The following is a 15,226-nucleotide window of genomic DNA, read 5'->3' as shown; positions in this document are numbered from 1 at the left end:
CAAAAACTGACTAAGTTTGGCTGTCAGTGAGTGATGACAGAGTGGAAACTCGTGTTTCAGTCTGACTCACCTATGTTGGGATGATTCAACATCTTCATGATCCTCACCTCCCGAAAGAGCTGCGAGATACAAACCGTACAGAGTTCTGGGTTTAATACATTTAGATTTTTCATGTTAGAATGCAGTTTCCCATTTGTATCACTGCAAATATTGGAGAATCAGTGTTTGGTAAAATGACACTAAAAACACAAATATTCACTTCCTGTTTATGAGCATGTGGTTCAAATTACTTGTAAGAAAAAAACAAACAACAAAAACAAACATGGTTAGTGACGACAAATTGGCAGAAATTCAAGCAGTACTGATTTCAATCCAAGGTGTGGTGCTCTTTAGAATTAAACAGAAATGATAAGTTCAAGTCGTGGAATTTACTTCCTCTTTGAGTCAACAGATGTCAAACTAGGCTGACTGGATGCTTTTTGGACACATTAACTCATGAAACAGATGGAAACCAAGAGCTTCTAAAGTTATAAACAAGTTTAAATGCAACTCTATTGGCAGCAAAGTAGCTGCTCAGTCTGTAATAGTTGCACTTTTTCATGCAAAACTTCATCACTTAATACCTGGGACCAATGCAGTGCATTAAATCAAAACTTTAAAGCTAAATTCACATTCATCTCAACTTTGAACTCTGAAAACACAACTACAATCTACAAAAAAACAGTCAAAGAAACAATAAATTAATATTTTTGACTTGTGTTGACTGTGTGTAGCTAAACTTGACACTGATAGAAAGATTTAAAAGTATAGCCATAATGCTTTGGGTGTTACAATATTTCATTACCATGAAGACACACCATTTTGAGTCAAATTCACATACAATGTCCTGTTGCTGGTAATGCTTATTGTGACACCAATTGTGTATTAATCTGTAGCAGGAAATAGCCCATAAAAAAATCATTAAATTGACAAAATTACAGTGCCGGGCTGTATAGGGGAATCACTAAACTTTTTAAATATATTTCGAAGATACAGATTTTTAGCAGAAATTAATAAACATGGGATTGAGTGAGTGTTTAGACTGTATTGTGGGTTTTTGGTTTCTTATGTTAAACAATAAGAAAAAAATTAAATCTCTAAAGACCTTATGGACTATCATGTCAATTCAGTGGGATACTTTTATTCAATATAAGATGGTACAACAGCATTTATCACTGGATTAATGTGCTGGGATTAACGTCTCGTGCTGTGTGTGAAGTGTGAAGTGTGTATTCTGTGCCTTATGTCTGTCTGTGCGTTGTGTGGTGTGCGGTGTGTGTGACTACACACATGCGTGTAAGTGGACAGACCCCACCCTGTCACGATCAAAAGAAGTAATTGCAGCCTGTTTCCTGTAATTAAAACTCTCTCTGAAAACTAGACCACTTCAGAAAGACAGAGAAAGAGGCGGAGTGAGAGAGAAAGACACATGGGGCAGGAAGAGTGACTTAAAAATGGCTTCTGAGAAACAGGATAAGAAGGACTGAGGTTTGAATTTTGCGTGTGCAAAAAAGAAAGAGTCAGAGACCCACCTTCTGCAAACTGGAGGAGTTGAGCTGTGTCTTATCTATGATCTTTACAGCCACCTAGAAGCAAAACAAGAACGTGTTCATTTACCAATGCTCTTTTATTAATTTATTACGCTTGCTGCATTGGGTTTGACGCATCTTGCTCACACAAACCTGCACAGCCTGTGACAGCACAGCACAAACACATTGCTATCTTTTTGGGCACACCGCACACACAGAAACATAACGATACAATCTCACAGCATTAAGTGATAAACACACAATCACAGCAGGCGATAGTTGCATAATAGGACAGACAGAAACACACAGAGCTGAAGCATGGCTTTCACTCCTGCCACAGTAAAGACTACAGTTCATAATCCAACAGTGGTCACCAGAAAAGACGACAGAGAGAGATAACAAACACAGAAAAGGAAAAGAAAGAGAAAGAAAACATGAGAAAAATAAAAACAGAGAATCAGACAGATGGGAGGGATTCAAAGTGAGAGCTGTAGAAAAAAAAGGAGATGAAACAGAACAAGAGGAAAGAGGACATGAAGGCAGGGAAACAAAGAATTATCTCTTCACAAGGACACAGAAAGGGGGAGGTCTGCTTCTCTCTCCCATTTCTATGCCTCACTCTCAGCTAACTTTTTTTCTTTCACTCCTCTTTCTGGCTGTGCTCATCTGTCTGACTCTTTCATGCCCTCTGACTCTCCCTTGTTTTCTTTGTGTGTGTTAGCCAGCGAGTCACATGGAGTGTTATCAGGGTGTCAGGCACAGAGCTGTCACACTCCGACTGAGCCCGCCCAGCCCTACCTCCATCGAGAACACGCAGCTCCAGAGCCGACTTGACTGGGCATCAGAGTGAGCTCAGCATGCAGACACAGCTTTTCCCTTAAAGGACCGATCACTACGTTACATCACATCTGGAATTCACAGTAAGCCGGAAATATTTGGGCTCCTCTATTCAGGCTGACAATGGCCATCTAAATCTTCTGCAAGCAGATGTATCGTCTCTAAAGCCTCGCAATCCTCAGATCAGACCGCACCTACTGTGTCACAGCGTGAAACCCTCCCCTATCCTCGGCAACCAGGAAGCAAGATTAACATTTAAACATTAGACAAACATTTACAGCGTGTTCCTGCTTTACAGCATTGTGGCAAATCAAAAAACAAAACCAAAAAAAAAAAAAACAGAACAGAACAGGCCAACTGCAATAATAAGAAAATTCCTCAGGTCAAATACTAACAGCTTAATTTTGTACACAAAGGCCTAAGGTTTCTCCTTTTTTTTTTTTAGCATTTCCTGAATTTGTTAATGAAACACAGACAACTTGTCAACTTCTCCTCTGCGTTGCCAAGTAGTAATTCTGTCACATAGACTTCATATCTTCCTTCGAGTGTAGCAGCAACCAACAACGCCACTTAAAAAATAAGACAGAAGGACACAGCATTTGCATTTATGAGGTAAGTGAAATACTGCTAGGATGAAGGCCGCTGTATTAATAAGGAGGCAGGTTTTTGTTACTTATCCAAGTAGAAATAATGCTAACTAAATGTTGGTATTTGAATGCTAGCAAGTCCCAGAGCCGAATTCACGCCTGCTTGAGGTTCGCTCTCGTTTTACTCTCTCTCTGCCTTTGTTTTTTGCTCCAACAACAGGGCTCTCTTCTCTTTTCGTTGGATCGAGTTTCCAACGTTACTCGGGTGATTCCACTGTCTGCCATTTCAGCTACCTGGGGAAAAGTGCTGTCTTCTTCCTGTTTTGGTGGCGCTTTGTCCTGTAAATCAAGCATTCATTTTCCCAGGAGTTTTTGTACTCGGACAGAATTGCAGAGTGAAAGCAACATTTATGAAGAATGCTTCCAAATGCTAATGGCGTCATATATTGTGCCACTTAAATAAACAATCAGTAGTGAAGCGCTTCTCCAGAATGTGGCTAAACATTAAACTCACAAGCTCAAAAAAGTCAGAATGAATGCAAGTAGAATCACAGGGTAATATTAAAGCTCTCAGTGAGTAAGCCTGCCTACCTCTTTTCCAGTGAGGACATGTCGTGCCAGTTTGACCTTGGCGAAGTTGCCTTTGCCGATGGTTTTCAATAACCGATAGTTACCAATGTGCGGCTGCTCGTCTGATGTGGTCGTGGCGACGGAGTTCCGACATCGCGGCATGCTGGAGCGGCCAGACTTGGACTCCTGGAGAGAGAGGAGGAAATATGTGAGTGTAACTCATAGGCAGAGTGTGACGGGAGAAATATGATGGAGCAGAAATGAAAAGTGCTTTTATTCCAGCTGTGTCAAAAACACTCTGTACTGGACACAAGGCTTTTAAGGACAGACAAGATTTTAACAAAAGCTTTTCATGTCGTGTTCTTTTTCCTTTGTAGTGCCACAAACTGGTCTACTTCTACATTTTAGACTTTAGATTCGGTCAAAAAAAAGCACAAAAGAAAAAAATTATGAACATGCATCAAAATAAACTGAGGCTGGGTAACACCATTGTCTACAGTATATAATTATACATTTACAAGTAACGGATAAGGGATTTTATTACAAACTACAGACATCGTTTGACAAATTTACGCAAATGCACATATATCCAAGATAAAACAAGTACAACTGAACAAACTGCAACAAGTTAAAAAAAAACAATCAAATTCAAGTTTAATAAATTAAAAATAGGTTTTTCGGAGAATAAGAACTCTAGGTTACTGCTTTCAGGTAGGCTTTTCTCAAAAATACCGACTCAAATGCATTCAGACTTTTACTTGATTATAATCTCCAGTGTTTCTTCAAAAATGAGTGGGTGGCACTTTGTCAAAGAAAAAAACAAATCTTATCACTCAAAAACTTTGTGAGAAATATTATAGTAATGCTTTTCAAATGCTGCTACTGGAAGCTACCCTTTTTTGAGTTGTAAACACCATTTTGGGGAAAACAACAAATATACTCTAAATACACAGAAAAGTACAAATAACTGGGAAGCAAACGCACTGATTACAAGGAAGCAATGGAAAACTAAACAGCACTTTACTTGCATGTTCCGTCTTTCTCAAATCTGCAGGTGGATCGTATTGGTTCCAAAGTTTCAAACATTTGCTATATGTTTCCTTGTGGTATTTACCGGAACATTACATTGGTTAATATTTGGGTAAGCACAGATGTCGGCAAGGCGGCTGCTGAACAATAAAACTATGAAACAGTCTGATAACACTGGTTCTCTTTTGTGCTGTCAAAGTACACATGCTGTCACTGTGAGCTTGATTTTCGTCCCGTCACCGTTTTACTGTGGTTAATGTTTCACTCTGCAGTCAGTCATGTCCACATGCAATATTTATCTATTCATAAAATGCTCACACTGCCCTTCAGATGAATCAAAATGTAAAATATTTCATCTCCTCTTCTTTAACTGAATCTTTGCGACCATAACTTGAAATTCCATCATGAATGTAAATCCCAGATGGAGGTTCTTTATGCGGCTTCTGCCAGACCAGTAATGCAAATTATTTTAATAGTGTCTGGATGTAGTAACACATGGAGTAAAACTGTTTCTGTTTAGTTCATCTTACTGCAGACAGGAGGTCCTTCGAGTCAAACACACAAACCCAAAAAAAGAAAACAAAACCTTGCTGTGCTGGCAAGTCTTTCATGGTTGGCAAGCGATTGGGTTTCAACTCCAGGAAAGGGTCACGGCAATTGTGTGTGTGTGTGTGTGTGTGTGTGTGTGTGTGTGTGTGTGTGTGTGTGTGTGTGTGTGTGTGTGTGTGTGTGTGTGTGTGTGATCTGAGTGGACAGGTGACAGGGATCAGGGTCAGAGGAGAGGACGACTGGCTCCAGAGTGACGAGATGCAAACACACACATAAACTCACGCTGCGACACAAACAGCGGTCCACAGATCCTACAACACACACATGAGCGTGGACATACATAGATGTGTGAGCTGCACACACCTCTCGCGGATCTGACACCATCAGGAGAGTGAAATTCACACTGCCGGTGCGGCGTGAAGAGGTTCGAACAAATTGTCTTATTCTTTTTGTTCTCTCCCTCCAACACCGACCAGTCATTTTATTCACCTAATTATCTCCCTCCTTCTCGAACAAATTAGAGGCTTTGCTCGGTCTTGCAAATTACCCACAGACCACAGTTTTATCAACACTGTCTTCCCTGTTACCAAATCTTAGGCCATGGGAAACAAGCATGATTACTTCACTGTCTTTGTGTGTTTCTTGCTCCAGATGGGATGATCTAATGTCTGCTTCCCTGCCACCCACCCCCCCACTCACCCAAGCATCCTCATGCTGACAGTGCAGACCTACATTAACTGTAACAGGCCAGATTAAGCTTCAACACAAGCGGGAGAACTGGGATTAAAAACAAATGACAGCTACATTAAACCCAGTGGACAGCGGAAGGGCCTTATGTGGTCTTGTGCGAGGGGTGAAGCAAATGATTTTTATTTTTGGATCATGTGGGAGAGGGAGGCAGACAAAATGTCCTATATAGACACTATTTGAGACAATAAGACCCTGTCTGACCGCGCAAAGCTGATTTCTAGATCGGCTGGGCTGTCCTCACAGAGGTCTAAGTGACCTAACTCCCTCTGGCACTCGCTCAGCTTTACATTGATCTCACTAGAGCGCTGCTGTCCAAACAAACATTTGTGTCTCCCAAGGGTTTCTACTAATTGATAAGCCATCATATTTGGTCTGTTGTGATGCGTTGTGTTTACATAATTTCAGGACAATCAAGATGCTTGTGAATAATTTTTACTTCTCTTGGAAAATAGCAGTAAAGACAGTAAACCATAATTATAATACCATCGCAATTTTATCCTTCAGTGCATTTTCTGCTTTATGCAATCACCTGACACTAAGTAGTCTAAAAAATATGTTTCCACAGCTGAACAACTATTTGTAGCATGCAAACGCATTTGTGCTGTAAGGTTTCTTCAATACACATAAACTCACTGGGCCATTTTGCAAACCAAAATGGTCGCATATGTGACCTTTTCTTGAGAGTATGCGAGTTAAAATTTCATGTGCAAGTGCATGATGATCATTAGGCTGATGTGGTGGCCCTCCAGCTGGCATGGGCAGTTACTGCGCTGGCCACTGTGGCTGAAAAATTTTATTTTTTCTTCTTCACTTGGCTCAGTCGGTCTCTCCCTGCCTCCCATGTCAAACAATCCATTTAGCTGTTACCATGTTCCCATGATGAATCCATCTATAGCTGATTAAGCTGGAGAGGTCCCAGCTCAGACACACCTGATGATGAGAGTGCAGGTGTGGGCAGAGAGAGTCAGCTAAGAAGAAAAACTAGCTAAAAAAACCATGTGCTGGTGCTGCCAACTGAGGAAGCTGGCGGCACCAGTGGAAAAGCTGGAACCCGGCCGGCTTTGTAGAACCTCTTTCAGGTCCGCTTTTAGGGCCACATGCTTCAGATGTTGCCATCAACAGTGAGAAATTCAGCATGTAAGCTAACATAAAACCTGGAGTTATATCCACTAACTACTATTTATTGTTGCGTCACATTTGGTCGAAACTCTCAAATCCTACACTGCAAAAGAAACAGAAAGGCTGAAATGGCAGATTATGTGGCTGTTTCTGTAAACGATCACGTCACCTTGTGCCTGTGATGAATTCCTACCCTGGAAAGATGCTCACTGTCTGATTTCCTGGGTGAAATGATTTCTTTTAGTCCCCACCAACATGCTGACTGACAGGTGACAGCATTTTTGTTGTGGCTAAGTAATGACGTCTGCCATCAAAGAACAGCCTGCAGGACATTACAAGACATTTTTATAACATATACACTGAGACAATCAGACCATTCTCATAAACATGACCAGCATCTAAAGGACTGGCTGTCCACCTCCTGACAACAAAAACCATCTCATCATGTAAGTGCAATGCATTGTCAAACCAAGCCTCCTCAGAAAACGTATGGTGGGGGACATGCGGTAAAAACCAGCAACAGGCAGAGATTCCATGGTCAAAATGGGACTTTCCACAAAAGCAAAAAAAGTCACCATACATTGAGCTGCATTTGAGATTTTAAAATAGCCTGAGTTTACTTTGAGGCTATAGGACTAGTTTATTATCCCGTTGTAGCTTTTTAAGCAGGGAAAATCAAGACAACTATGTGGTTTAGATTAGACAACTCAACATAAGAATTTATTTCATGATTTTTACAACTTTTTATTAATCAGACATTTGTAATTTAATCTCTTTATTCATAAATATAATGCTAATGTGAAAAAAGGCAGTTGAAAAGCTAATTTTAAGTCACTGTCTACAAACAGTTTGATGTTATACACTAAACAGACACACTAAACAGACAAAACATCCTTAAAACATCTTAAAAATCCCATTCTGCTTAAAGACGATCCAAAGAAAACTACATCAACTGACCGAGGCTGTACAACTACGCTGCTTACTTGAGGGTTAGAGGATCTGACATTTGCACCAACTTCAAGCCATGGTTGGCCAGTTGTGTTTAAGTTAGAGAGGAGCTGGGCAGTGTACTTCTTTCTAGTCCTGCTTTGTCATTCATTACACAACTATTTGTGGGATCATTATCCTCACTTTTCAACAACATCGCTGCCTCGATGACGACTGCATTTCACTTTGACGTTGAGCACGGCTGTCCCAAGCAGCTATTAAGATTTTAGTCTTCTGCCGAAGTTGGAAGTCTTGTGAACTAGATCTGAGAGACCACAAACTGGCCTTTACAATTCAAGCGTGTTTCCTCTGACTCTTCCGTGGTGCTTTAGTCTTCCTTCTCTCCTATCCCCTTTCATGTCTGACTATTTTTGTCTACTGATTCTTCCTTCATTTTTGGGCAGCTGCAGGCTAAGCAAAACCCCCACCCCCCAACACATACACAGATATAAACACATACACATGCGCATACCCACCTCTCCCCTCAGTTATAATTATAGATGTGTCGGAGGACAATAAGTGACATCATTGTTTTGTTCTCACATTACACTCTGATGTTGAGTGTGACTCATGAACACCAACGTAGAACTGCTAACATAGACGGTTCAACAAAGAATTTACTTACTTACTTACTTGGGGCTTTAGTATACTCTGAGGGAAAACTAATTTGACATGTTAGCAAAGACCATCAGACGCAAGCTGAATATTGAGTTGAACGTACACTCGCTGCAGCTATGGGTCTGTTAATGACATTCACAGCAGATGAAGGGACTTCCTGTGGAAGGAGTGGAGGTAGTAAATTGTAAACACAAAGCCCAAAGACACTTCAGGGGAGACTGAATAAAGGATGGTAAGCAAGGAACATTTCTAGATCTTATTTAGAAATCTGTATTTTTTATAGTTTATAAAGGATTTCACTTTTTATGCGCCTTTGTCATAAAATAGATTCCATATAACTTATTGCAGGTTAAAAAACACAAATAACAATCTTCAACACTTTTCTAATAAATTTACTCCTAATTAAACAACCAATTCAATAAGAAATGGTGTATTTGAAAAATAAAAGGCCCAAACATGTGCCCTATAAATCAATTTTACTTTTCTAAATCTCAGCTGAATCTTTATGTTCAGATCGCATTCAAAGTAACTTGCCGACAAAAGGGCCGCATGGACTGTTTAACACAGAGCGATTGATGCAAGCTTGGTGCTACTTTAATGATTTTTGCTGACCAAAGTTCCACTTTACAGTAAGATGCATTTCTAATTTTTATTGAAATATGCACTTCAATGATTACAATGTGAGACATCATGAAGCTTGATGATTTAAATATAAGTTAGCGAGAGATGTCTGGAGCACTTTAACATCAAATTCCTAAAGTTATACAGTATAAAGTGTACACAGAAGAACACAAATCAGCTGTAAGTTTTGTCTTTGGAAGTCAGAGCATATTGTATTTTTTGAAAATATATTTACATTTTCAATTATATGAGTGACCGTATGTATCTCTTGAAAACTACCAAGACAAACACAACAAGACAAGCAACGATTGCTTAAGCTAACTAAAAGCTAATTTCGTAGTCAAGTGAAATAACTGTTTGGGGACGTCTTATTCATTGATATTACACTGATTTCCACAATTTGTTGACAGGTTTCAATCACAAACACTGAAAGTGCAACCTGACTGTATCGGCTGCTGTGTGGCGAGCACGTTGGGGGGGGGCAGCTCTCTTTGTCTGTTGCCTACCGTGTGGTGAGACCATTAGTGTAGTGTTTATATCCGGCCCAACAACTGAGACCCCCTCCTTTTCAAAAGACACACACACACAGACACACACATACACACACACAAAGTGAAAAGTCACTGACAAGATGTTTGTAGCTGAAAGCCATTTACTGCCATACTGTAAACACAAGCATTTGCACATGACCAAAACACACACACACACAAAAGCAGTTAAGTTAATCCAAGGCAGTACTGGTTGTGTTTTGACTCGGGCCTCGTTATCATTGACCTTTGCTAATCTGAGTTCTGGGAGGAAGCCACTCAGATACAACCAGCTGGAACTTTATAAAGTACAGTTAAGAGAGTGTACAACTGTCCCACATGAAGTAAGCGCTATGTACTACTATGAAGAGACAGCTGAAACCAAACACAAGATAGGCAAAGGCAGGCAAACGTAGGCAAAAAAGTAATCAACGACACATAGGCAAATGAGGGGTAATAAAGGGAGAGGTGAGCTTAAAAAATCCCCACTTCAGATCAGGAACGTGCGGCTAAGCTGAACAAAACGACACTGTAAAAAATAAAACACTTCCCAGTCCTTCCTGTTAAAATCCATTTAGATTTCCAGATTATTAAACTTACTAAGGACATTACCTTACTCTGTGATCACACATTAAACTAACATTTTCCAGTTTTTCTTGGTGGGGCTGAGAAACAGGCAGGTATAACAGAAATGAAAACAAACCTGTATTGTGCATAATATGCAACACAACTTCCATGTGTGCTTTTAATTTCTAAATTATGAGAGTCTAATTACACAGGCCCATTATTATTGCAAATTTGCACAATTAAAATATGGCAATTTCTCTGCCAACTTCAGCAACCAACAATCTGATGAATCACGGGCTATTATTTGCAGCAGTTTACTCAGATTGTTTTTTCTTAAACACCACACCAGTAACTGCTTTTAATGGTTAAATGCAGTCACAATGTTCCCTCTCAGTTGAAATAATTAACTGCACATTAACCACTTGGTCCCTTTCTGTCTGAGGACAACTTCAGTTTGTGACTCTACATGTGTATTCCAGATTGGAAAATGAAGTAACAGTTTGAGATAAGTGTCTCTAAAAAGCTAAAAATCATGAAAACCTAATTAAATCTGAGAGTAATGAACTGCAAACCAATTTATGAGGTTAAAACTAGAGTTCGGGACACTTGTTTTCAGCCAGATCATATTTCCCCATTAGATATTACATTATTATTTGTAATGTTTGGCCCAAAGTGTTAACTACCATCTGTGTAGATAAAAGGGTGGACCGGGGTCGGCTAATTAACAAATTAATTATGAATACATTTGTAATCAATATAACGTTATCATTACATGAAGAGTCACTGTGGGGAAAAAATTAAGATGATTAAAGATGAAATGTAGAATAATTACAGACAGGGATTTATTTCTCTACAGGAGGCTGGGTAATTTCAGCAAAACCGTTATAAGAGTCTTTCCACAGTTAAAGGCCCTTTCAGACAAACACTGTGTTTTGAGGCTTTTTCTTTTTGTTACTGAATTAAATCCGATCTTCACACAGAACTGAGGAGTTTTGGATGATGATGATTAGAAGCTTGTCCATGCAAAGGAACAAAAAAAAAGTATAAAAACTAGATTCTGAGTGTATTGTAAGAGCTGTAGTAGTGTCATCTACATGTGACCTTCCTATCAAGCCTGCAAGCTAATTTCATATAACTAAATCACCATGTTAGGGGCTGATGAAATGAGATGTGTGTGACAGAACACTTGCTGTAATTTAGCGCGAAGATGAGTGTAGTTAATGAGAGCAGTTGTCCTTTAACTGCACTTGTATAAATTAATCTTGTTAATTAATCAACATTTTCAGAATGGGCTTAATTTGACATTAAAGATGGTGATCCTGGTTAAAAAAAACTTACTGCTGCTGTTTCACATGGGCGCTAAGTGGTTTGGTTTTGAGATTTTGTACTGGAATTGTCAAAAAAGTGATGGAATAGTGACAATTTTTTAAAACAAAAACTTTAAAAACAAATACTTTTCAATCCTCAAACTCAATTTAATCCAATGCACCACTGACAGGAGCCATTTCTTCAAACTGCGCTATGTGGAACAAACTGTCTTAATTTGATATTCAACACATACAAAAGCTGCTACTAAAATTTGTGGGTGGGAGTGCACACTCACACACACTCGTACACACACACTCGTACACACACACTCGTACACACACACACACACCTCCCAACTCGAGGTCGTGATGGCTGCGTTGCCATGGAGGTTTGTCGCTTGCTGAATCCTGCCCTCTGTCTTGGTGCTGGTTTGTATCTTCTTCATGTTTCCTTAATTTTTTCCTCGCTCCCTCTTCCCCATCATTCTTTTTTGTCTTTGCCAAAACGAGTTTCCAGAAAAAATATGTGATGGTTTGTTGTCCTCAGAGGGGATATTCGTTATGCAGCAAAAAAGTCCAACTAAACAGAGGAGCAGTGTTTTTGTTATCGCCTTAATCACCATATTTTGCTCTGCGGTGACTCTAACTAAGCCTCCAACTACAGCTACCAACTAGAATTACTAATTACAAGGAAACGCCAAGAGAGAATAACTTTGGAACCACACTAACAAAAGAGAAATTAAAAGGACAGTTAAAAGGCTATCGAACGCCCCAGAGAAATGCTACTGCACCTGTTTGGCGGTTATGATTCAACACATAATAGAAAGCCAGTTAAACAGGACGGACAGGCAGAGTTTTGCATAAATCTATTTTTGGCAAAGGATAGATATAATATCAACAGCTTACGCACTTTGTATCCTACAGTCACACGCATATAGTATATAAAATGAAAATCTGAGTATGTGGGCTGCCTTAATTCAACACAGAAACAATTCTGACTGAGCTTAAGTAAAATGTAAATGATTTTTGCATGTATAATACATCTATGACTACAATTGTCTTTTAGCAGGAAAGCCAAACAATATTTCACTATGTCTGAGTTTCAATAATCGATACAAGATGATATTTGGCAGGAGTTGCTATAAAAGCATTTTCATATCTCACGATTATTGACTTAATATATTTAAACCATATATAAAAGAAACTAATTAGGCCAGGAGTGTCAAACTCATTTTAGTTCAGGGGCCACATAAAGGCCAGTTCAAGTTACAAAGCAATGGAAAAATGGATAAATGAGAAAAAATAACACAAATGGCATGCAAAACAACGAATAAAGCAAAACACAAAATGACAAAAGACAAAAACCACAAGTGAGACAAAAAGGAAACACAAAATGACAAAAACAAGAAACAAAACGACACAAGTCGGACAAAAACAAGACAAAATGTTACAAAAATGAGACAAAATGACAAAAGAACAATGAGCAATCTAGTATTTTACTTAATCATCAAACCAATTTTTCATGGTTGAGAAATTATTTGAAATTTTTAGTTTTACAAAAATTACAATCTGCTGTTAATCTCTTCTTTGGAATTTTTACACTTTGAGGGCTGGACTGGACCCTCTGGAAGGCCGCTTTTGGCCCACGGGCCACATGTTTGACACCCCTGAATTAGGCACTTTTTACCCTACAATCAGACATATTATATATAAAACTAAAAATGTGAATACTCAGAAAGTTAAAAAAAGTTTAACTTTCAAGTGAAATACATGGTAAAGCTGTCTTTAACTGGAATTCTGAGCATTATTTAATCATATCAGTGTTTCAATAAATGATATAACCTTGTACGAGTTGCTGCAAAAGCATTTTCACATCTAAGGATTTTTGGCTTAAGGTGTATAAATCTGTCACCTAATGGGTTAAAAGTAGAGATACAGATTGTCTGTCCCCTGTAATTACAGACACAAAGGTACACGACTTTTCAGCTGAAGTGATGATATTCACTTCCAGGTGTACAGCTCTGGAATCACAGCGACGCAGGACACAAAGTCTTTAAATATTCACAATCTTTATTCTTTCCCTCCAAAACGATTCAAAGCAATATCTGATATAAAGTACAGCTAGTATGCTCATACTAGTCAAACAAACTCGGCACCACACATGAGGCAAGTAAATTTGTGAGGGGCCCCTTACTTTAGCAAGGTGGTGTCACACTGGGTCTCAGTTTGCTGTGAATATAGTGTTGTGTGTGTGTGTGTGTGTGTGTGTGTGTGTGTGTGTGTGTGTGTGTGTTCTCCTGAACTGGATTACCTTAACTCCCTAGGTATGTGTATATTTGTGAGTATGTGTGTGTGTGTGTGTGTGTGTGTGTGTGTGTGTGTGTGTGTGTGTGTGTGTGTGTGTGTGTGTCAAATCAATTCAGCGCTGGTGTTTGCTCTGTTGCTGTCACAGTTGGGACACAAAGCATAGCACTTCCTTGTGTGCCCTCGTTCTGCTGCTATGCAACTCTGAGGGTGTGCACAGTGCATGTGAGCCACCAGAGTAAACGGGTCTGTGTAGCTTTCATAGAGTGGCTGCTTTGAAAAGCCAACGTATGGATAGATGAAATACAGGTTTCCGCCTCACCTTGGTCGCCTCGCTTGAAACAAAGGTGACCTCTGCTAACGTCATGGCAAGTTTATGAGCGCTAACGAAGGAGAGCAGAGTTTGGATATTCCATCTTTGGGTTGCTATCTGTTGACTTAAGTGATGACATGTTGAGATTTGCCTGGATCCGAATGGCTGATCCCATTGGCGAAACAACTTTCTGTGGGAGAATATTCAAGCTCACCATTCATTGTGGAACGTATTTCAAAGACATGATGGAGCACTGACTGTCACACAAGGAGGACGGCATGAATTCGTTGACACCACAGTTCAAACCGTGGGTCAGTCATGCTGCATAATGTACGAGGAGTAGCTATGAATTAATGAGACTGGAGTTATGTCAGCTGAATCACAGGTGGCACATGTTGATCAACAGGCCAGTATTAACGACCCCTGAAGGTTTCAATCTGCTTCAATTAAATAAAATGAAATAACAGCATTAGCCCCATTAGCCAAACCTCATATATCCTTAATTGCAACCTTTGCCGTTCAATAATTGCAATGCTGATTTGAAATAAATTAATTGTTCAGCTCCAGTGGGGACCCTGGAGTAGCTGTTTTGACAGTAAATGAATGATATATTTGTTGGAGAAAATCACACTAACAGCACAAAGAATACAAATGTAGACATTTAAATACGGAAACTACTAACAAACAACATTAGATGGAGGATGCCACTAATATTGACTTGATGTTTTTTAAGATTACAAAGCACTACTTGTCTTTGAAGATACATTTAATTAAGCAATTAGGTTCAAGCACAAAGCCTGTAATATCTTTTGAGTGCCCACTACATTTATCAAACATGGAAAACTAATAGCTTTTCATGCATTCAAGTGTTCTGAATCTGCAAACCTACAATGTTTTGGTGGTTACAAAGGTCACGGTTTGCTTATGGAGGATGCGCTCAACATGATCTGAAGCCAAACAAAATCATTTTACT

The 15,226-nt window shown here is 39.3% G+C and overlaps 1 protein-coding gene across 11 annotated transcripts in view; it reads right to left on the bottom strand.

The window, feature by feature from the left end:
- The window catches only part of mark2b (MAP/microtubule affinity-regulating kinase 2b), a 57,127-nt gene that overhangs the window by 31,444 nt on the left and 10,457 nt on the right, over positions 1-15,226 (bottom strand). For all 11 annotated transcript variants that reach the window (XM_023270266.3, XM_023270267.3, XM_023270257.3 and 8 more), the window contains exons 2-4: positions 3,584-3,748; positions 1,572-1,625; positions 71-119 (exon numbers count right to left, since the gene is read on the bottom strand). In XM_023270266.3, coding sequence (XP_023126034.1) covers positions 71-119; positions 1,572-1,625; positions 3,584-3,748 — 268 coding nt within the window. The remainder of the gene's footprint in view (positions 1-70; positions 120-1,571; positions 1,626-3,583; positions 3,749-15,226) is intronic.

Source organism: Amphiprion ocellaris, chromosome 23 (genome assembly GCF_022539595.1).
Source record: "Amphiprion ocellaris isolate individual 3 ecotype Okinawa chromosome 23, ASM2253959v1, whole genome shotgun sequence".
NCBI lineage: Eukaryota > Metazoa > Chordata > Actinopteri > Pomacentridae > Amphiprion > Amphiprion ocellaris.
This window is presented reverse-complemented; position numbering and strand designations above follow the sequence as displayed.